Genomic DNA, 23,739 nt, shown 5'->3' on the forward strand with positions numbered 1-23,739 from the left:
TGTGGCGGTGTGGGCCCCCCCCCCCCCCCCCCCCCTTTAGGAAGAACCAATATGAGATCATTCACTGAAGAGAAAGAATATCTTTTTAAGGTCACTTTTTAAACCTCTTCTTCCCCTCTTTTCCACCCACACAGTGAAATTATCAAGTTTCCAAGTAGGTTTAGCTGTAAAAAATATGAAAAGGCAAGTTTCACCCTGATTTGGGAGAGTAAAAAAACATCTGAAGGAAGCCACAATAAAAAGAATCTACTACTCTCACAGCTTCCACAAATTAAAACTTTTTAAAAAGGCAACAGTCATTTCCTGGTTCTGCAATTTGTTAAACAAGCCTAGATATCTCAAGATCTGTTAACATCACAGCAAGTGTGAGAGAGTGGGGAGGGAATGTTTTATACATTTAAGTCATGGGGGGGGGTTTGTTTCTTTTTTTTTTTTCTTTTTTTTTCTTTTTTTACAAAAAGATGCAGCATATGTTAATACCTATACAATTCCCTTCCAGGACAACAAACCGTTGGTCAGTAGTGATTCAGGACATTAAGGACATGACAGAGACGCAAGCAAAACCAAAAAATTACGAGTCACGTGTCAGTTGTCTGCCAGGTCAGCATCTGCGCAGGGTTCTCTGTACACAGCTAATATACACACATGCTTCCTAGCACATCCACTCTCCGTTTCTCAAGCTTTCCAACACCAGAGCTGCCTTTTTTTTTTCCCCCACCCTTCTCCTCTCAGTAAGGAGGAGGAAACGATGGAGTTTCACCCCCAAAAGGAGGATGTACAGCTGAGAACTGGGCCTGTCCGGGCTGAGAAAGGGAGCTGGGGAACGAACTGCTCATTCACATGTGCACGGTCTCCTGGCAGAGATGCTGGTGCCGGAGCAGAGGCGTATTGCTGAGCTGCGCGAGGTATAGTGTTCAGTTCCAGCCTGATGGCACTCGAGACGTGTTTGTTCCAGTGAAATGCTACATTCAGACAGGATTCCCCTTCCCTGGCCGAAAGCCCTTTTCTGGATATATTCTGAAGGCAAATGTTGGAAGAGCCGAGGTTCCACCCTCGCTGTATTGCCTAGGAAAGGGACGCAGAGAACTTCCAGTTCTCTTGGGTCTCTTGCTCCCTTCTTGGAAGATTATGGTCGATGGTACCTAAAAGCCAAGTGAAAAAACAAAGTGTCATCCTTGGAACTCAGGTTAAATGATTACCGAGGCACTAACAGGCGGCCAAAAAGAGTAAACTGAATTCTCTCTGAACTCTCAGCCTTCAGTGAAGCTGTTAACATCAAGTAATTTCACCTCTGTCTTACAAAGCTCTTGTGCTCTGCAAATACTCATCTGAGCCATGCAGAGCAACTATCAAGGAGGAAAAAACCAATCACTTGGGCCATGATCCACAGGTTACTCCACAGATAATATCCAAGCTAACTACCAAGGTGTTCTTCTTGGCTATGGCTTCTGCTGCACATGTTTCTAGCCCCAGAAAAGCATACTCCAGCTGCAAGGTCATGCTGGTTTCAGATACCCCTCAAACCAGCCACTGATCCCTTTGAGTTTCCAGGATTGAAGCCCCAGTTTAAAGAAGAACAACCCACTTCATGTCTGCTCCTCCTCCAGCCACCCAACACCACCAAGGCAGAAAGGGACATTAAATCTCGAACTGCTGTACAGGTAATTTTTCTAATGTTTCAATGTTTTGCCTCTCAGCACTACCCCTGCAGCACAGCTCTCCCAACAACACTGGAACTCTGAGCAAGTAACGTGTTCTCACACACCTCGTGAACTGCTTGCTGTCCTCATGGACTTCCATTTCACAGCTCTTAAACTCATTCAGCTCCTTCCGGATGGCAGCCTACACAAAGAGGGAGAGATCATTTTTATCTCCTGCTAAGGCATACATGTATTACCCTCTCTCCCATCTCAAGTGAGCTCAGACATGGCAAGAAGGTGCTGTAGCTCCAACACCCCTGCTCAGGGCTGACCTGTACCACCTTTCAGCGGTGAGGAGTCATGAGCAGTTTTGATAGGCAGGGCTGAGTCCCACAGCTCCCTTGGCAAAGGAAGTTGCTCAGACTGCAGCAGCCACCCCAGCTTTTGCAGAAGGTTCACACTAGGCTGTTTAATCTGCCCCACCTCCTCCACACCGAGGGCTGGGCAGTCCCCACAAGTGGCCAGGGAAGACAAGAACAGATGGCTTCCCTGCCAGCTTCTTGCCTAGGCCTGCCTCAGCCCGCAAGGAACTGCACTCCTGACCAACACCCTGCGTCTTGCATCTTCTCACATTGCTCGGAAGCTGAGGCAGAGGCCACGCTGGCGTGCAGACCATGCCCACGTGGGCTCCGCATCGCTGTGGAGGGGGCAGGAAGCAGAGCCGGGTGCAGCACACGTGGGTGAAGGGCCACTGGTGGTGCTTGGTGGGGTGACGGAGGGAAAGATGAAGAGATGAAGCAAAAGGAACAGAGCAAATCTCAGGGGATACCCTGATCTAGCTCCCTTCCCCACACCTGGGGACAGGACACTCCCTGTTACCTTGTCAGCTGGTGTTAGCTTTGTCCATGGCTTATCCGCTCGCCGGTCATAGTCTTGAGCATCTGTTACTTCCACATATTCGTTAAACCTCAGGATCTTCCTGGCCTGCAGCTCTGCCACTGTAGGCCTTTGGCTGAGCTGGACACCAGCAAGAACAAAGAAAATCAGTTGGTGCCTTGTCCGCAAAGCAGCTCAGGAATAAGCATCCCAAGCAAAACTCAAACCAGTTCCCTCACTGGACCTGAACCAGAGACTACTAGGTCCTGCTCGCAGCCTGCAAGGGAACAGGCAAACCCTCTTACAGACAGCGTAACTTGGCCTCATGATCCAAACAAGATTAGGGCAGAACCAAGGCCACGCTGTGCCAAGGAGAAGAAAGACACTGAGGGGTTTGGGAACAGCCATTGCAAGGGTAAGCCCCGCATGACACCGCTAAACCAACCAAGCCCATTCCTCGCTTCAGCAATGGCACCACTCACGTTTCACACCCACAGGCCCTCGGGAAGCTTTTTTCCCCAGCCATGAGTAACAACCACAAGTAATTTGGACGCAATAGCTAAAAGCAGCTATTGCTCTGCTCAGCTTCTCCCACACTGCTGTTACTTTGGAAATGGATTCTGGGGAGCCTGGTGTGAAAGTTGTGGCCACTGAAGCACTCTTAAAACAGCCAAGCCAGCACCAAACCCTTTCAAGTGCCAGGTGCCAAATTTAGTTCTCATCTAGCTTGTTACACTTGATGCCAGCTCAGATCTATCACTGACAAATGTGGCGGCAGTGCCAACGGCTCACTGTTGGTGATAGTCCACGTTCCAAAGTCACTGCAGTCAGAGGGCACTGGGGACACTTACACAATAGCCCCGTGACTTCACCCACAGCAAGGTACCTACGCTGTGCTCATAGCCACCACCATCCCCGACAGCTCTGCCAGATGGCAATCACAGCACGGAGGCCAGCAGTACCTTTCTGGTGAGCCTGCGTTTGATCTCTCGCTTCTCAGCTTGACGGTCAGCTTCATTTTTCGCTGTCAAGGGAAAAGAAAAATAAATTTTTCCTCTAAGCATCACAGGCTTTTAAAAGTGCTTTCTGGACCTGAACAAAGGAGTCTATCAAACTATATCAGATTATCTACATATCTGAAAGCCCACTGTGGCATGTCTGCACTTATTACAGGCAGAGAGCGCAGTCCAACTCAATACCCTTACTCACCAAGCACCCCTTGACAGCGGTGATGTGGGCCTTTACACAGGACGGATGAGTCACTCTCTCCAACCCTCTGTATGTTAAATGGCCATATTATCAAAATACATCCAAGCCACTTTGCAGACTGCTCCTCCCCAAAGCTATTATACTAATAGTTTAAAGAGAATAGCAGCACAGATAAATATTTTAAATGGAAACTTCCTGAACTGACATTTCCCTTTCCTCGAGATATTTAAAACCTTTGCAGAGCAAGGTAGGGCCAAGAGAAACACCGCTGAGTAATGAACTGCTGCTTTTTGGATCACGCAATACAATGCTGTAATGTCTGGACCACAAATAAAAGTCCAGCCCGAACAAAAATACCTATAACAGCCCTTGCTGTGTAACATCACAGTCTTAACCAGTTCACGTACTTCTCCCTGAGGTGTCAGGCAGGGGACAGGTAGCCCTTCTGCAATATGATGCTTTGAACTGTATTGCTTGGTACCACTACTAAGGTCTGAGGGTAGCAAAGTACTGAGAAAATCACTGGAACTACTACAGCGTACAACCAAAGCACAGTCCTTTCATCACTACATTTCAAGTAGATTCCATGTACACCTGGACTAAGATGTTAAAGGCAAACTTATTTTATTACTTAGGACCACTACAGAAAGCATTACTCACGTTGAAGTATGTTCCTCTGCTCCAGTTCTTCTGCTGTCGGTCTCTGACTCAGTCGCCTAAAGAAAAGCGTGATGAGTGTGTAATGTTTTATCTGGTCATTCATCAGTAGGGGATGAAGAATACAACTGCTTGGTTCCAGAGCACTGGAAAGCCTCCTCAACACCCCTCATTCACCAGTGGCGATCACTGCTGCCCTGTTTTGTACTCTCCTCCACTCAAATAGCTGTTCACTCACAGGCACAGGTTTGGAAAGCGCTCTGGCCTCTCAAAAGCTCAGAGGCAACTTTGCAGGGAGCTCAAGCAGATAGCAGAGCCTGGACTATCAGCAGTCCCAGCTTAATCCTAATGCATCAGCACTCAGCCTGCATCTATCTACATCTTTATACGCCATCCATATTTTACAGCAGTAACATTTCTGTAGTCCTTGAGAAAGGATCCCTCCCAAGTCCATTTAACCTCTGGAAACAGGGGCCTGTCAGGGGATATTGCTCAACTCCAGGAGGAACTTCCAACTTTTATAACCGAGGAGGAAAAGCCACACTTAGCCTCCCAGCACTGATCCAGCAGCAGTGCCCAACCACCTATCATACTCCAGCACAGGCTGCTTAGACGAGGCAACAGCTTTGTCCAATCCCACCCCCCCCAGGCTGTGCCAAGAGCTCAAACATTAGCACCCTCCTCCGTTCTTCGTACCTAATCAGCGTCGTCCCAATCTGGTGCCGAATTTCGTTCCACTCCTCCTTGCTCTTCCGAGGGAAGACAATCTTCTCCTCCTGCGGTGTGGTTGTGTTCCCCAGCTTTATAGCTAGCGTGTCTTTCCTCTTCACTTTGTTAGCCAGCGTGCCTGTGGGGAGGAAGAGCAACGGGACGCGACTGAAGAGTGCGGTGCCTGAGCACAGCGATACGAGCTACGTGCCCCTGGCAGTTGTGCTCTCCCCTGAGGCTTGTTTTCCAAGCTCTGCACTACGGTTCCCGAGCATTTCTACTCGGGATCTACTGTAGCATCCACTACAGCAACAGCCAGCATTTCTGCGTGATGCCCACATGCTCACCTAATGCTATCCCACCTGAAGGGGTGGGACAGCACAAGCTGTTGCAGGAGCCATCTGCAACTGGAGGGGGTGCGTCTCAGCAGATGAGCATACAGGTTTGGCTGTAGAGCCTTTGAAAAAGTGAGGAAGAGGACATGTGGTACATCATGAAACCAAGAACCAGCTGCTTTGAAGCACTGCGTGAACTAGCTCTTTGATCCACATCTCAATACAGCCAGGCACGAGTTCAGCAGAGCAAAAAAAGCCAGCTGCAATGTCAAAGCCTTACTGTTATGGCTTTCATCTTCTTCCTCATCCTCATCATCTTTGTACAGGATGGGCCCCTCCGAGTCAGAGTCGCTCATGCCTTCATCTCCTTCCTGCTCCTCCGGCAGGACCTGGGGTACCAGTTTTGGGATGACTGTGACAGATGGCACATCTCCAATATACACACGAGGGCCCGAATTCTGCTCCTCTTCCTGCTCATCATCTTCCTCTTCCTCATCGTCTGGACTAACGAGAAGCACACTATTACATCTCAACAGATGCCACAGGGGCTGGGGAATACCCCTGAGATCAACACCTTGTTAGCTCTCCTCAGCCTGCAGAAGGCAGGTCTGTGGATAGTCCAGGAACCAGAGATGCAAGAGCCCCCTCACAATCCTGCACTGTCCCCTCTCCAAAGCACAGGGAGCTCTGGCAGAGGAAATGCCAGAGGCAGGTTCTTTGCAGAATCAAACAGCCCTCTCACTCCCCTACTTTGGGACTTGCAGGTTCAACTCTCTTATAATACAAGACAGTCCTTTTCCCACTTCTGCTTTGCAAAGCGAGAGGCTAATGAAGGCCACAAATGGATGAAATCCAGGACCCTCCTTTTGTTTTGGTGCAATTAAAGACAGGCAGGGCTGGATTCCTGGCACCAGCCTGTGTTTGTAGTCTGGAGCCCATTTCCCTTTGCGAGCAATAAAATCCCAGAACCAGGGTTAATTTCAAGGGGAGGATGCACCGGCTCCCTAAGAGGCTGAAACACAGATTCAGCCAACAGGCAAAAAGGTTTCTAAGCTGTTGCAAAAAACAGCGAAGAAACCAGCCCGGCTCACAGCCCTCGTCACCATCATCGCCTCGCAGAAGTGGGGAGTACGACACCAACACACCAGAACCCAGTGTGACCCACACCCTTGCTAAGTGTTACCACACACACACGGGAGGTACTCACACTTTCAACATCTCGATGGTGACAGGCAGGGACCGCGTCCTGCCCAGGGTGCCATTGTCTTCTCCAAAGCCATCGTTCTCGAAGAGCAGCGAGTGAGCCCTGTGCGACCCCTCGGCAGGAGGGGTGACAGGCAGAGGACTGGCCAGAGCCTGCTGGATACGGATGTGCAACGGGATTTGGGGCAGGCGAGGCAGCACGTGAGGTTCACCAAACCCTTGCTCTGCCGTCCTCTTTGACACTTCCAAGGACCTGAAGTCTTCGGAAGGAGGAGGGGGAGTCTCTTTGGGTAGGTCCAGGGAGCGTGGAGGGTCCAAGACAGGGGTGGAGGCAGGCAAGGGCATGCGTGGAGGTTCAGGGGGTATGTGCGTGGGCAGCGGCGGCGAAGGCGAGGGTGGTGGGTAAGCAGAAGTCATGTGCATCGGTATCAGTGCGGGGCGGTTAGCTGTCACTGTCCTGTCGTTTGCGGGCTTTGAAGTAATAGCTGCCTCTGACGTGTTGTTAGGCAGGAGGCCTCTCTTCGGTGGGAGAGGAGGGGAAGGCTTGGACAAGCCTGTACCACTGTTCATTGCTTGAGAAAGTTCAGCTGAAAATAAAAACCACAAAAGCAGCTATATTTAACACGGCATTTTCCAGATATCCTCCACCAGTGTGGACTAAGAACGGCAAAGTGCTCAGTGCCTCGAACCAAGCAATCTCTGCTGCTTTTCTGATAGAACACAGTGCCAGAAATAACCAGGTTGCAAGCCTCCAGTTTGTCCTTCCTGCAGTAAAGGTAAGACTTGGGATAGCAGCCAGAAACAAGCAGGCTGGGAGAGGTCTGTGCATCCTGCTGCTTTGGCGAAACAGCACCAGCCCTCAAGTGACAGCAGATGGAGCTCACCCAGATCAGCACGCTGCCTCAGCCAAGGAATGCAGGTATGTAGGGCGCTTTATGGCTATATTTACAGCATCAGTTTGCAAAGGAATCCAAGACATCCAGGACACCCCAAACTCCAGTTGTGTTAAGAGCTCCCTTGCACATTAAAAAACTTTTTGGGAAGTCTCACTCAAAGGCAAAAGTCAGCAGAACTGCAAGCAGCAGTATGCTCTCCCCATTTCCATTCACCTGCCAGACCCAGCCCAAGAAGATCTTGCTGCCAGCAGCTGCTGCCTGTTTCAGGACGAGGTTCTGCTCTACTCCCTCTGCATTCTGTTCCTTAAGCCTCATATAAAACTTCTCTGCAACTACAAAATAACTAGCAAAACTTCCAAAAATATCTAAGAGCCTTCAGTCCACACAGAGTGATGGAAGAGAGAGGGAGAAATGGAGACCGTGTCATATCACGGAAGATGCCTGCAGTGGGCAATCTCAGGTTCCTCAAACACCCCTTGGTTCCTAGGGAAGAGGCTGCACCAGTGAAGGCTGCTCTTGCTTTAGGAGTTTGTAGCCTTTAACATTCATGTATCAATGGCTTCTTGGTCTTGGAAAGATTTTGCCCACCTGCTTGAAGAGGAGCTGGGAGGAATCCGCAGTACCAGACACCACAAGAGGGTGCTGCAAGCAGAGAGTGTTTCACGGAGATAAGGCTGCATAACTGTAGAGAGGTGGGCGCATTTTTGGGATGTTTAGCATTTTCAGACTTTCCCCTTGTAGATTAAGGGCCGGATTGTGCAAAACACGGAGTGCCCTCAGCTCCCGTCAGCTTCAGCCCAGAGGGATTCCAGTATCTCCTAAGCAGTGCTTAAGGCCTGGCAGGACCAGGCTCGAGTCACCTTTGGGTAATAAAAGATTTTAAAAGGGACCAAGTAGCTGGCAGAATTCTGCCAGAATTCTGAGAATTCAGAACTGGTCCTGGCAGAAGGAATGGACAAGAAGGGCTGGGTGCCGCTCAGAGCATCCTCCCGAGCCAGCCCGTCTCCCTTCAGTGCGATAAACGCAGTGCACCCACTGGCACAACCTCTCGTGAGATGCCACCGCTGCCAGATCCATGCTCAGCACAGGCTACGGCGCCAAGCACCAGGGCCACCGCCAAGCTCCCAGCCGGCGGGACAGCACCGTTTGCCCTGCTTGCTTTTACAAGCTGACGCTGATTATCCACAGCAACAAAACTGCCGCTGTTTACCCACAGCAACAAAACAAGGCTCACGCAGCAACGACTGCACGCGTGCCGCAGTTACAGCTCCGTTGTGCCGGATGCACGGCCCCGTGGAGAGCTGCAAAGCCTCTCTCTGCATCTGCATCCTCATCTAGGAGAGAAAATAGGGGCTGGCTGCTCCCCTCTCCTCCCCTGCAGGTGCACTGAGCCCAGCCCTGTGTTGTTGGAGAGAGGCAGGGCTGGGTCTGAACATACAGTTGATAGACTGCTGTCTCCAGCCACATTTTTTGTTCCACAAGTACCTCCTGCAATTAGCGCTGGGGCATTTCAAATACCATCTGTGATGTGTGCAAGCAGCTTAAAGAAAACAAGAAGGTATTTCATCAAGTGCTCAGGCATGGTCAGACTAATCAAGCTGGTCTGGCATACTGGAGCGTTTAACACCGTGTCAAGGCCGCTTGCAGACTGCTGTCTCCAGCCACATTTTTTGTTCCACAAGTACCTCCTGCAATTAGCGCTGGGGCATTTCAAATACCATCTGTGATGTGTGCAAGCAGCTTAAAGAAAACAAGAAGGTATTTCATCAAGTGCTCAGGCATGGTCAGACTAATCAAGCTGGTCTGGCATACTGGAGCGTTTAACACCGTGTCAAGGCCGCTTGCAAAACCTGCCAGAGCAAGGAGAAGCCCCAAGCGGAACCGAGTGATGCCATTCATACTGAAAGCAGTGGCCCAGGCTACTTCAGATGATAACTTGCACACGATCTAAACTTCTACCACTGCCTCCCAAACCACACCTGGGTAACGCCTCCAGTTTCTGTGGTAACACTGCAGACCTGTCTGATCGACCTTCCCAGGAACCTCCCTCCTGATCTCTACTAGCCCCTGCTAATCCAATCCAAAGATTACCAGGTGGTCTGTGAGATACGAACAGGCTGGCCACCGACTGGATGGAAGGTGTCCCATTTACTCCAGCAGTGATGCATCTTTAAGACCTCTAAAATTCCTAAAGAGAGCAGGGAGTCATTCAGCTTTAAGAAACTCTTTCCAGATATTCTGCTTAAAGAAGTTACAGAGGTAAAGACTTCTTTAAGTGGGAAGATTCCACTCAAATTACAGTTGAGCTGACTTATCCATGGGACAAGACTTAAGGACAATAGAGCAATACCCTGGCCACAGACCTTAGAGAAGCAATTGCAGTGCCCGAGTATAACCAGGGAAGTCTGAATTATCCCTGCCAGCTCCTGGCCTCTCTGCACCAAGCGGAAACCACATGGCCCAGTGGCGACAGCCATAACAGACATTTTTTGATGGGATGGGGATTTTTTGGTTTTGCTTCTTGCAAAGACCAGCTGAAAGCATCAATTCTCACTGACCATAGCCACACAAAGCAAAAATCTCATACGCCATTCACCAATCCCAGCTGTCCAGAGCTGAATCCCAGTCCTCAGGGAAGCATCAACATCCAAAGATACTGTCGACAGAGAAATACCTTCCCCTCTCCGTGCACCACCCCCACTACCTGCCAAAATCAGGCAGGGATTCCCTCCTGCAGGTAGCTCTTGGAAAGACGCACGTCTGACAGATTGGATGGCTTACGGCAGAAGACTCCAGTAATTACATTGTTCTCGGCACACGTATTCCCTGGCTAAACAGCGGCAGATCGTCCGAGCCCAAGCTGGACTGTATTCAGGAAAGATGGTCAGACATCCATGATACAACATTTGCTACATCACACTAAAAATCTTCCCTTACAAAGGGAAGAGGCTCTCAGAGGAGGGCTCCAGAACCTCCCAAGGTACAAAAGCCAGCTTGCGGAGGCACTCACCTATTACTGAGTTGCTGTTTCTGTTGACAGGTTTGGGAGGAGGGACGGGAGGCTGTTTGGCAGGAGCTGTGCTGGTTGTACTCGTGGGAGCAGTAGTGTTGGCACTGGCAAGAGCAAGGGGCAGAGTCCTGGGGGCTGGGGAAGGGGCAGCTGTGGAATTGACTGTCTTTGCCACGACAGGGGCTGTGGCGGAGGGTGCGGTTTTTGCAGTGCTGCTGGCAGGCGTTGGATCTTTTGCCTGCGCTTCATTTGCTTCCTGGGAAGTGGAAGGAGGTCTTTTAGGAGGAAGCAGAGGCTGTCTGGGAACATATGGCTCCTGAGGTGGTTCCAGTTCGGGCCCAGAGTGGCTGCTACTGCAAAGCGAGACAGCTCGGTTTAGGAGACTGGAGAGCCCAGGGGGGAGTGGGAAGAGTCGGATGAGAATTCAGAACTGGTCCTGGGAGAATCTGAAGCAACCGATTTTATACACATCTGGTTTCTTACCCTGCCTTTTCTTTGGCTCCTCAGCTGGAACAGGCTTCCTAAGGCTGGATGGCTTTGTGGCCTCTTCTTCCTGGCTGGCCAGGTTACAAACCCCAGGACCGCCGATTGGGACCGTGTGGCCATTCTTCAGTGCAGGTGGGTTCAGCTTGTCTGGTTCTTCACCATCTGCAAGGGGATGGGAGGGGAAAGAAGCAAACAGAAAACACTCAGAAAGCAGGAAACGAAGGAGACATAGCTGGGCTGACTGAACTGCCATCAATCTGCACCAACTTCCCTCTGGCTTCTGAAACCCGTGGTCTTCAGCCTACCTTCTGCAGAAGCGAGCACAGCAACACCAACTAGCTGAAGCTGAGAGCCCTTGATTTCATTATCAACAAGCAAAACAGTACAGCACTGTATCCCATCAAGTGTTTTTCTTCTTCAGCAGCCTCTTAATCTACCATCTTGTTTAGAAAGAATGCTACTGCATTTAAGACTAGCATGCCCAATGCTTGTGCCACAGCCCAAGGAAGCTGCAGTTGCAGTTAAAGACCTCCAGCAGCTCCTGCCTCTACCCATGTTTACAGAGCATTCACAAATTCTCTGCTGCGATACAAGTTCCAACACTAGCCAAGTAATCTACTGGACATGCAATAATAGATTTTGATAAAGTCTTAAAATTAGTTGAAGCATCTCTACTAGAGGTCTTCTAGCAGAGGTGCCTTCTACTAGAAAGGTTCCGTTTCTACCCTGAATTTGGCACAAAAATCATTGCTCTACCCAAAACATCCCACAGCAAAGCATATTTCCTCACTTTTTTACCTTTGTTTTAATCAGATGTGATGATACATTTCCAGAATCTGCGGTAGTTCATCTTGACTATTTCTGCTTTTACAGATGGAGTTTCCCAAATGTTAGAACCAAGACTTCTTTTGGAAAAAAAAATACCCAAACCATCCTCTTTACAGCTCACGCTGAGAGCACTTAAAGCCCTAGTCACAATGAGGAAATACTCAACCATTTTCTCTGCCTCTGTTAATTGCCCTGAGAGGACAAACTCTTGCGAATATTATTCCCAGAATCAGCCTTAGCATCTACTCTAATGGTGCACTGCCCATTTTGACTGCTTTCCAACTCAAGAAAACTTGAATAAATACATCACCAATTTGATTAAAAATCCTTAGCATTTCCAGGCTACAATCGCTCAAGCAATTGCAGTGTATGGCATCATGGGCTGCCCAGGTGTCAGACCCCAACACACTCCATTGCTCTGACTTTTGATCGGTTATTCCACTGCCCTCTTCACCTCCCCTCTCCCCGCCAAGGTATGACCTCCCCTTCCCTAACCTGGTGTTATTCAGAAGCTGAAAGCAAAGATGCCAAGAAGCCAAAAGCTCCCCAGACTCCCTTTTCTGCAAAAGAGAGCCTTAGCTCCCAAGAGGACATGGAAGACCGCGCTGCCTCACTTGCTTCGCTGCCCTTCCCTGAAACGCAGGAAGTACAAACAGCAACAAGAGGGAGTTTCCTCCTCAGTCAGGGCTGAAACTCAAGAGATGAGCCAGAGCTTTTTATAGCAGCAATTGCCTCTGGCTAGCTGAAGTTTTCAGCAAGGGAGACAGGAACAGTATGATCTAGCCTTCCTCACCATTCAAACCTTCCGTGCCCTTCTCTGGCACGGAGCTGCTGCACGTGCAGAACGCTCCTGATGGCCTTCTTACACCATCTCACTCTTGACTTCAGTTCCAGTGACCTCCTTCAAGGTCAAGACAGTCCAACGCTATCTTCTTTCCTTATTGTGAGCCTAGCACAACCTGCTGACTGCCAGCCCAGAGAGCTGCAGGGCCTCCTCTCCCAGCTGCACCGGGTTTGAAGGCCTCCTCTCTACCTCTTCCCTACCTCCTCGCTCACCCATCTCAAAGGGTTTTCCAGCAATTTTTCCTTTAAGAATTTGCCTAAGAAAACTAAATGACCTTGTAAGAGCAGGTTTTAAAATTGCAAGCAAATACAATAACCTACAACCACCGTCTTATGACTGCCCAAGTGTCTTAAACTCATAGAAGGGATTAAGATAATGCGCTTTCTAATCTAACCCTCCTGACAATACTGACTGCTCCCTCATACCTTGGCTTTGCACTTTGTCCAGATTATAGCCATCTTCTGTTTCTTAAGCCAGATCAGATGACTCAAAGCTGAAAATAATTCCATCTCTTAGCCACGCTTCTGTTATACCCTTACTGTTTGGAAGATCTCTCCTCTGTCATCTCTAGTTGGAAGTTTGTTACCCAAAGCCTTTGATCTCTCTTCCACAATTTTCATCCTGTGACCTCATACACTTTTGTATCCCAGTGAACTCTTCCTCCAGCCCAGCATTTACACCCTCGGGTAGTTGTAGGCAGCTTTCATTACAGTGTAGCTGCAAACAACTGTGTTAAGATTTTTCCTCTCGTTTCTGCTTTCAGTGGTTTGGTCTGAAAACCACTTTTTCACCTCCACTTTTCTGCTTCGCATCTTTCTTAGAAGAACTCTGAAATTTGCATTAGGTTAAGGCTGCCTCTGCAGTATGTCTTTTGAGGCACAATTATGCATCACTCTAAGCCAAAGCTTGGAGCTGTCTAAGCCAGACAGGTGGGCTGCTCTCCCACCACACGTTCCTGCCCCCTCCCTTTGTACCAACATCACCCAACACGTAGCCACGTAACTAGATGGTGAACTGATCTGGCTGAGAAGTTGTTTGGGCAGGGTAGCCCCAACTCAGAGACATCAGGGATGACAGAAAAGGGGCTAAGATTTCTTTGACACCAGAGCAAGCTTCAATAATCTTAGTCGTGACTATGACCCCATACCCATACCACGAAGTATTTAATCTATAATTCTTTGAGGAACAGCCCCTACCCAGGCAGCTCAAAAGTCGTCGATTGGTTTATTTTTCCAAGCCTAAGGCCTTTGAACCTGAGCTCCGAGGTCAGCAGCTCTCCGGCAGTGGTTAGAGAGCAACCTGGAGCGTGATGAGAATGGCCGGTGGTGTAAGCTTAGTAGGACAAGAGCCGGCGGCTGGAGCGGGACACGTACACGAGGGACAGGATAGGAAGCGACTCACAGAAACACCCCTTCCCTCCCCGCTGGCAGCAGACAGGAAGATGTCCAAGACAGGCATTGTGCTTCCTTAGCAACATCTTCCTAACTGAACAGGCTGCCTTCCTTGCCAGGTGCAAAAGTCAGACCAAAGAGCGTATTGAGAAGGGCAAGACAAACAGACAGGAACCACATCAGCAAAGAGCCCTTACCTTTATCCCCCCAAAAAGAATGGCTGCAAGAGTGAGGTTTTGCCAGAGGAAGATCAGCTACACAGAACACAGGCAAGGAGGAGAAGTTCATTTGCAGACTCACCCTGCTCAGGGTCTTCCAACAGAACCCCTCTTTTGACCAGCTCCTCTCTTGGCTTTCGCATAGAAATCTTTCGTTCTAAAACTGATATTAAATTGAAAAAAAGCACTCAGAAAGCAGGGTAAGCTAGAAGTTCAAGAAGATACTTTTTTAAAGGGATCCTCCAGAGGAAATAAAAGGGCTTCAAATTTCACTGGTTTTGCATGGATCAAGAGGAGGGAGGGGGGACTGCACGTTCAGGCTTGCCCTTCACAGTAGATCGGCGATCGTGGAGCAAAGCCTCCCTCTGCACAGCTGCTTGGGGAGGATCCTTACAAGAAAGGAATTTGTTTGTCTGAAACTACAGCTCCATGGCAAGGTGTTTCTGGAGAGATTGCCGGTGCCAGCCCATTGCAAAAGTCCCATTTTGGTTCTTACGCGTGTCAGCACTCAGGCTTATGACAGCAAGCCCTTCTCACTAGCCAGATGGCTAATGGCAGCTTTCCCAAGGGGACGAAGGGACTCCCACCCAGCCCTGATTACTCTACCTTCCGAAGTCTCCTTAAATTTGTCACTGCTTTTCTTTTTCCTCCACTTCCAGGGCTTGAAGATCTTGCCAAAGCTTGAGAACTTGCTTTTCCTCTTTGTAGGAGGTGTGGTGTCACCCGCTTCCAAAACGTCTGCCCCCATGCCAGCATCAGTTGGGGGGTGATCCACCTCTTCAGCTGCACAGAAAAGAATAAAAAGTGACCTTTGTGCTGCAGATAACAGCTGCCATCTCCCACCAGCCTGCCCCTCGCACACTGGGAAACGGTGGCGCACGTTCATGCAAAGAAGGTAGCAAGACTCCATGCCTTCACGTAACCCGTCAGCATTTCACATTAGCTTGGCGAGACAAGAGTGAGGTTTCCAACGTTAACAGTGCAAAGGGTAACTGATAAGAGGCTTTCTAATGAAACAAGGATTAGTTTAAATTTGCAGTGTCACAGCTTCGCCCAAGGAACACAAATCACTTTGCTGCAGTTTCTCATCTTCAGCTGGAAGCAACTGGTGCTAGACACAAGTAATTACATGAACACAAATACCTTCCAGGCTGCAGAGCCGACTTTCATGACTGTCTACACACACTGAACGTACCAGGCCCATTACAACCGCTGTCTGTGCTAGAACTTAGCCTCTCTGATTTTTCCTTCTGTAAATAAGGCCAGCAACGCCGGCCAAGAGCAACAACTACACAGGAAAGCAACACAATACAGGCCTGCGCTCCACCTACTGTACTTGAAGTCTCTGGAGAACAAGACAAGAAGGACACGGATGTGGGAAGGGACATGCAAAAAAACCCCAACTTTCTGCAACAAAAAAGCTCATAAAGAAACAACTTGCGAAGCAGAATCAGAGCACGAAATGCTAAGCTGGTGACTGTCAATTCTGGCTTGCCTGGTGTTGCTGTTTTCTGGGTAATTGATGAAACATAAGGGAACACTTACAATCAGCAGAATCTAGCAGTGCCTGCAAAAAAAATAAAAATCAGAGTGCACACAACCTAAGTGAAGCCAGCTGGTGGCCTGTTTCATGGTCTTTACAGACCAAGAATCCTTTGGCTTCAGCATTGCAAAAGACAGGAGCACCCAAGCTGCGTCGCAGAACTCCGTGAAAACATGCGATACCGAGAACAGAGCCTCGAGACTTCCTACAGTCCTACGACGCGGTCCTGCCAAACTCCACATACCGCAGGCTGAGGTGCCGTGTTACAAATTGCACTTGCGCATCTTATTTTTGAGCCTCTAAGTCAAACGTTCTGGAGTTTGCAAGCCTTCTGGGATCACAAAAGACCTTTTAGTCAACTTCAGACAAGCCTGTATGACGTGCCTGCAGAAAAGACAATACCCCCTAGGCCACACGGAAAGTTCAGCCAAGAATCCCATCTCCTGCGGCTATGAGTTTGGGAAAGGAATTTTAGGGGAAAGCCATTTTGCACATAGGACAAAGAGCTAATAACATATCTGCTATATGGTACAAGTATCCACCAAGGATACAGACCCAGATGTGAAAAAGCAGATTCCCGTCAACACGGAGAAGAGTAGATTCGAGGTAGCAAAAAAAAAATACCCAAAGAGGAAAAACATGAGTTGTTCGGTGGAGCTCTACCTGCAACCCTGTAGTGCTTCCTAGCATGAGATTTCAGACCCCAGGAAGCATCAAGCATGAGGAGCCCCAGCCACGGGCTCCCGAGCAGCCTCAGGCCAGCGGGGTTGGGGACAGGTAATCACTATGCAACACTGCAGGACAGACGGACCCCAATTTTTCAGTCTGAGCACAAATGAAATGGAAGATCACTGAATAATAGGGAAAAGAAGAGCAACAGAGGCCGTGCAAGCAGCACAAGGGATACCAGAGAGTATTTCAGTAGGAGGCTCTAGATCACACGCAACAAGCGCGGTCTTTAACCAAATGACGGAGGAAGAGGAAAGCTGGTCCAGGACTCCGGTTTACCAAGAGGCTGGAGTGGCAAGGAAGGGCCACTGTGCTGCTAACCAGCAGGGAAAAAGGCTTTTCAAAGCTAATTGTGACCATTTCAGACTTTACCTAAAATGCAGGACCTTTCCAGCTCTGTACAGGTTTCTCTCCTCTCACTTGGGGGACTCCAGATTTCACACAACGGTCGTTGATTGGGATTTTCTGTTTGGTTGTGTTTTTGTGGGTTGTTTTTTTTGTTTAAATTAGCCCCCGAACAGAAAGTTCACTCAGAATCAGAGCGAAGCTTTTGCCAGCCAACATTTATTTGAAAAAGCAAGGTCAATTCAGCATCTGAGCCACTTCTTAAAAAAAATATCTGGCTTCATAACAGGAGAGAAATTGGGTGGAAAGTAACAGACAAAATGTCAGCACCGATCTGTGATTTTCTGCAGCTCTATTCTGTGATTTTCTGCCGGGAGGGAGGGTGGAAGTGGGGACAAAAAAAAAAAAAAAAAAAGGCATTTCAAGCTCCCAGAAACCCAAGAGGAACTGTCTGGATGTTTAGAGGCACTTTCTTCAGAGACTAGGACATTAGCCCTGGAGTTGTACATGTAATTTTAAAAAGCAGTATTCACTTTGTTCAATAGAGCGTTCTCAAAATTTACCAGGCAGGCAAGATCGCTTGCCAGGCACAAGCTGTGGACTGAATTTGGATCCCAAGTGCCACGCAAAGGCAATTCCCTCACCTTTCCAAGGAGCAGTAACAGCGCTGAAGGCAGTCATACCAAGCTCACTTCATGTACGTCCCTTCCCTGAATTGCTCTCAGGAATGTAACTTATGCGCTGTCTGCCACCCAAGGTGTCAGAGCGCTGCACTAAGCAAAATAAGTTATTAAAAGAAAACTCAACCATCAGGTCCACAGATTAATGAACAGAGACCTCAGCAAGCTGTGATGTCTCCATTTCCAATTAGAGGGAGAACGACAAGCATTCCCCTGCCACAGTCACCTCCGAGCAGCGACGGAGGAACAGTGGATATGAAAGGATGAGCCGAAACTGCAGGAGACACACGATATCCCCAAAGCAGCTAAAAGCAGGGAGGGTGGGGGAGAACCTACATGCGAGTTTTACTCCAGGTGGAAGAACCTCTTCCAGCAGCCTCTGCAGTCCAGGTCTGGCTGTCAAATCAAATACCATCCCAGGGTGGAGTTTCACACCAGGTGCCTGGCTGCCATTAATTGCAATCACGCAGATTAATACAAAAGCTAGGTTTCACAATGACATTCAGCATCGATATCGAATAACTCAGTAACTCAGGTCTTGCTTCTCTGCCATGCTAACTCCATCAGCCGTGCTATCAACTGCTCGTAGGCTTGTGCTGTGCACCAGGTCTTCTCCAACATGAAAGTGCTCGGTTTTGCTGTTGTATAACCAGTTCTGTGTTGAAAAACAGCCATGCAAGAGGGGGAGAGACAGTCATACAACACACCCCTCCATAGCATAAAACCAGAGTCCGAATCATTTTCACCATCCCTTTTGCTCTGTGTGGAATAAACTCGATACACGTTACTAAGCAGGGTGAACGTCCCAAGACAGCGCACCGGGTGATACCAATGCCACGAAAGCAATTTCCCTCCCCGATACAAAATGGGATTCATTCCGGCCAGTTCTGCAGCACAGGGTGCTCACAGGAGAGCTTGTAATGCCCTATCCCTTCCACAGCACTCTTCCTTTTATCATCCATAATTATCACATGGACACAGACATTTAAAACAGTCTGTTGTGATGCAATTATGAATTGCATTTACTGCTAATTAGCGGGTGGATCAGCAGCTATAGGTGTGCTTTACTGATCTGTATTTTAAATAACCTCATTGTTCAGTGATTGTTCACATTAGATAATGCTCATACTCCCTCAGAAAAGGGCCTTCCCTTCCATTCACAGCCCATTTCCATCTCAAATTTCCATTAAATGGTGCAGAGAAGGACATTTCTTGCCCAAGCTGCCTTCACTGTGAAGGGAGCCCGGGCAAGGTGGATTCTCTGGGCCTCCTCTTGCTCTGCTCTACAAGGTACAGGAGGGTCCCTAAGCTGTGCTGCAATGCAAGGCAGAAACCCTTCCTCTGACCTGAGTCATGCTGGAAGCCTGCTAAGGAACCACAGCACGGTGCTTGGGGAAAGAAATGGGGCAAAAAAAGACAAACTGGACTTCTAAGTGAAGGGCGAGAAGCGTCAGGAACCCGATGCCCTCGCCCCGCACCATGGCTGTTTACCCGCATGGCAAGTCTGCGTCCAGGAGACCAGCCTCACCTTCTTCACTGCGGTCCCAGGCTGGAAAAACCATTGAAAATTTATGAAAAAGGTTAAATGAGGTCATGCAGGTGAACCCAGGGGAGTTCTCAGTAGAAGGTGAAGAGCTTTCCAATAAGCAGGTCCCTAATGTGCCCCCATGCCAAAGCACGACCTCGTTTAACCTTTCTGCAAGAACTACGTGAAGTACCCGCTTCAGAGAAGGGACCCTGAAGTAGGGAGAACCCCACGGAGCCCACCCTGACAGCAGCGCGCCGTGCCTAACGCACTGCCCCACAGCGCAGCCCTGGCTGAGGAAAACTCCTGAATAAAACATCTACTGCAACTCGTGCACTTTGTCCCAGGCAAGCGTGGGTGCTTCTCCTTGAGAAGATGTCCTGGAGCCCTCAACCTGCAATGCCTCGGACGGACCCCCGGGACCCAGCCGGTCTGGGGACGGAGCTATGCCCTGGCTGCCATCTCCCACCTTCCCTACCAGAGCCTGCTGCCGTTTCAGATCTTCTCTCTTGAACACTTAACATGTCCTGATCCTCCTCCATCAAAACAAGCAGGTGAATTTGAGCTGTTTAAACAGCAGATTTGCGTTAACCCAAAATGTTTAGACTGAAATAGTCTAGGGAAACATCACAAAATTGGCACAGCCTGGAGACACAAGGCGGCAGAAAGCTCCAGCAGTGCCAAGCAGCTAGGGATGCAATTCTCCATCAGTACGCCCAGCCAGCTGGTCTTTCAAACCCTCCCTCTGCAGATTGCTACGCACATTTACACTCAAGCCTTGCCGTTAAAATGCAGGCAAAAGAAAGCTCTTCTCCCACTGCGCCTTGTGTTAGGCGCAAACTGTTGTGCAAGAACATGGGTGGTGTTGAGCTACTGCTGTAATGGGTTTTTTTTCCAAAGAAGAGAAACCATTGCAGAGGAAGAAGATGGTGACTCACAGTTGGTCTCCAAGCTTATCAGCGGTCAGCAAGCGGCTGCGGTGCTGCATGTGTCATCTGCTCCCAAAGCTTTTGTCAGGCTCGGGGCACCCATTCCTATTAAAGATGTTAAAGCTTTCACGTCTACCACTACTCTTAATGGGTCAAACCAGCAGAGCCAGGATCCATGGGGTCAATTAAAAATACCGCACGTGTTCACACCATTGCCACGCACACGGGACACTCACAACAGCAAGCAGCTATCTAACTGACCTTTAGGAAATATTGGCACAGAAATGGCATGGTTTAATGGTCACACCGCGATCTAAGGGAGGAAAAGCCATTACATGAGCAAATATAGTTAAGCCCAACTTCAGAGATCAAGTCCCAGAACACCCTTTCATACAGCAACGCGCTACCAGCCTAGCAAAAGGCAGAGTGGAGACTTCAGGTACCAACATGAATAAACAAAAAGCCCTTCCTTCATTAAGGACTGTCTCTCATAGAGAAGATACGTACAACAGTACCTCAGATAACAACGTGCCCCAGAGGTGCTGCTAAAAATACTAAACCCGAGCTGCATCCAGTGTGGGCCACTGCAGGATTAGTCCCAGTGAATTTTTAAACCATTTTAACTCAGGCCACACACCATCAAAACCCAGCGTGGCTATTGGAGAAGTTTTGTTTTGTTTTTAACTGGCACACCATTACATAAGCTAAAAATGACTTCAAGATCCAAGTTACAGACCCTAACAGAGCAAGACTGAAGGCTGTGAAGAAATCAAAGAATTGCATCCCAGATGCTGACAATTCATACTATAATGCTATACGCCCTGGGGGGGAAACTACTGATTTCCAGTGCTCATGAAGAAAATGGCACAATCCTTTAAGGATGAAGGGTCATGAGCCCCAGGACAGGACTGCAGACTGAAGCTGTTAGGAGAAGGCTGAGAACATGCTGCTTTTCTCCCTGAAATACCTCCGCAGACATCCAAGAGTTGGTGGAGCAGACTCTCTAGCTCCATAAGATGCATCTCACCGCTGCCTACACTACAACAGGCTCTTTACCCCAGTCGCTTTCAGAGATGTTAAGATCTGTTAAATTCTATATTCATTAAGAGACATCCTTGCAAAGGAAAAAGAAAGCATCAGTATTTTTTTTTTTAACAGGACTTGCATAGCGTGTAAATCATGAACTTGACCCAGATTCTTCCCATCTGCAAACCACAGCTCACCCAGAACCTGATCATTCTCTTATCGTAGTAGTTACTACGGGATTTCCACAAATCCCAGGAGTTTCTGTTCACAAGGAGCTCACCAGGCATTTCTATCTCACAGTCATAGCCTCAAGGCTCACGGACAGAACTGCAGCAGCGAGACTACGCTACAGCAAAAGACAGTGTAAACGCTTAGCTGAGAGCTAAAAAGCATTCGGACAAATTAGGCACTTCAGTGCAGCATCTCCGAACACTTGTGCTTCATCACCTCTCCTAAGTTACACAAGCACCTGAGGTTCTGCTATCGCACAAGCCCAGAAGGTGCATCAGGAACTTTTGCTGAGAACGTGGCTGCTCATTACACACCTACCGTCCCCGTGCAGGTTTTGCAGTGCAGCCTGGACCTAAGGCTGCAGCAGGACCAACTGCCTCGCCACATCGAGCCTGCGTGGGATCCTCACTGGCTCACACTGTGGGACCGCAACAAACCCTCCCGTTGCCAAAACAGTGTTGATGCACAGGCTAGAAAATAATTCAGCTCCCTCGTCTTCGGCTTTGTTGTGTCGGGCAGAGCAGTTAAGAATCCAAAAAGCTTTCAAGCAAACAGCTACAACTCAAAAAGCAAACAAAGACTCTTTTGAGGGAAATGCTGTTAAGGTTAAAGTATCAAAAAAGCACTTGAGGTAAATGTTTCTAGCTTCCTATAACAGCTTTAAAAACGTCATGTGCATTTCCTGAATGGTCCAGGGAAGACGCGAATCCTGACCTTAAAGCAATAAAAGGCTGTGGTCACAAACCAGCCTCAAATAGTCCCAGCCCTCGGCTTCCCGGTCTTTTGTACGTTTCCAATCACCATAATCTTCACAAGACTTTTCTTCTCAACAGCATCCTGCCAAAGTTAATGCAAGAACTATCTCTTCAAGTTCACAACTTATTCAGTAGGAACTATGCCAGCTGTGCCATGAAGAAAAGACTTCAGATAGCAAGCAGCCAGTTGAGGAAACACCAGGTCTGCTGGCCTCCAGTCTCCAGCAAAGGACAATGTCATTATAGCAGGTGAGCCCTCTCCCCTGAAAATTACCACTGTCTCTGGTGCTTGATGAAAGAGCGAGCCCAAGACTGAACGGGTCGGCTTCTAACAGCGTATAAATGCAAGAGGAAGATGCTGTTAATCTCCACTGACAGTATGAAGAAGACTGAAGTTTTAATTCTCCCTTCCCCTCTTCTCAATACCACTTATTTTTAGCAGCCCTCAAACAAGACTAGCTGGAGTGAACTGGGGGTGGGAAAGAGAGAATCACTGGTTTAATTGGAGCCCTAAAAATACTTGGTAGGCTCAAAGTTATAAAAGTGAAAAAGAATGGGGGGAAAAAAAAAAAATCTGTATCTCAGATGGGCAAACGTCAAGTGTTTCTCTAAAAATCAGATAATTCCGCTTTAGAGATGAGAGTACGCAACTCAGCCCAGCCAGCTGACAGCAAATCAGTACGAGATAAAAGGGAACAGCACGATGCACAAAGTCTCCTCTTATAGTCAGTGCACCGCAGTCCCAGCGCTGGGAACAGCACCTAAGACAGAGACCTGGAAATAACACTGACCTACACACGGTGTTCGGGAAGTCGTGCTACTTCCAGGACCTAAAGCAAGGCTGTGTCTGCCTTAACCCAACCTGCCAGTTACTCGGGTACCTTGCCCAGTAGAGAGAGAAAGCAAGCTGGAAGATGACTGCCAAGCCCCTTCTCCCCCCAAAACTATCATAGCTGCCCCAAAAAGCTGGGTGATGGCACGCACCAGGAGGCAACGCTGGGCAGCTTTGGTCCGGGCAGACTGTCGGGGCTGGCTCCTACCCTGCTCAGGTGAATTTTACCGCTGTCGAAGTGCTTTGCAAAGCTAGTGTCCCTGAACCCGGCCGTGCAAGACAGAGGCTATCCCTAAAAACTGCAGCCCAGAGCCTGTCTGAAGATCAGCTGAACATGTTGCACAGCGACTGCATGTGACATGAGGAAGAGAAAGGAAGGAAATGGAGTTATTTCTCCAGTTTCTCTTCCCAGCTCCCGAGCTGGGTGCAGGTTACACAAGCCCCGCATTCCACTCCTCCCGACTCCTCCGTTTCACCTGCAATCCTGCCCTGCCGCAGCCCCAAAGTTTCCTCCGTCTCCCTTGCCCTCCATTACTCACCAAAAGCAGCTGGATTTACCGGTCTTGAGAAGTGCGGCTGCCCCATTAGATTCTTTTCTAAGCAGCTCTCCGGGAGGAGGCGGGAGGGGGAGAGGAAAAAAGTCTACCCTGAGAGAGCACTTCAAAATGATAAATCCACGCTTCGGACTGGGAAAGAGCCTGGCGGGTGAGGCGGCTGCCAGCTCTCAGGCAACGGCATGGGTGTCTGACGGTCCAGCACAGGTCCTGTCCTCCCCGTACCCCATGGCCGGGCACTTGATTCTCATAAATAGGCGTCCGTGCCAGCTCCCTTCACGCAGGAATG

At 49.0% G+C, this 23,739-nt stretch overlaps 1 protein-coding gene across 1 annotated transcript; it reads right to left on the minus strand.

Annotated features, from left to right (window-relative positions):
- Positions 1-666: 666 nt before the first annotated feature.
- Positions 667-23,481, minus strand: PHACTR4 (phosphatase and actin regulator 4). The gene is made up of 13 exons (XM_010292794.1): positions 23,436-23,481; positions 14,908-15,084; positions 14,384-14,464; positions 11,015-11,182; positions 10,535-10,891; positions 6,633-7,215; positions 5,706-5,929; positions 5,079-5,229; positions 4,386-4,441; positions 3,479-3,540; positions 2,520-2,657; positions 1,766-1,842; positions 667-1,142 (listed from the first exon to the last, which is right to left on the minus strand). Exons 1-13 carry the CDS (start codon positions 23,479-23,481, stop codon positions 1,127-1,129), a joined length of 2,136 nt encoding a protein of 711 aa, XP_010291096.1. The 3' UTR covers positions 667-1,126.
- Positions 23,482-23,739: the final 258 nt, after the last annotated feature.

Source organism: Phaethon lepturus, unplaced genomic scaffold (assembly GCF_000687285.1).
Source record: "Phaethon lepturus isolate BGI_N335 unplaced genomic scaffold, ASM68728v1 scaffold33848, whole genome shotgun sequence".
In the NCBI taxonomy this organism is placed as follows: Eukaryota; Metazoa; Chordata; class Aves; order Phaethontiformes; family Phaethontidae; genus Phaethon; species Phaethon lepturus.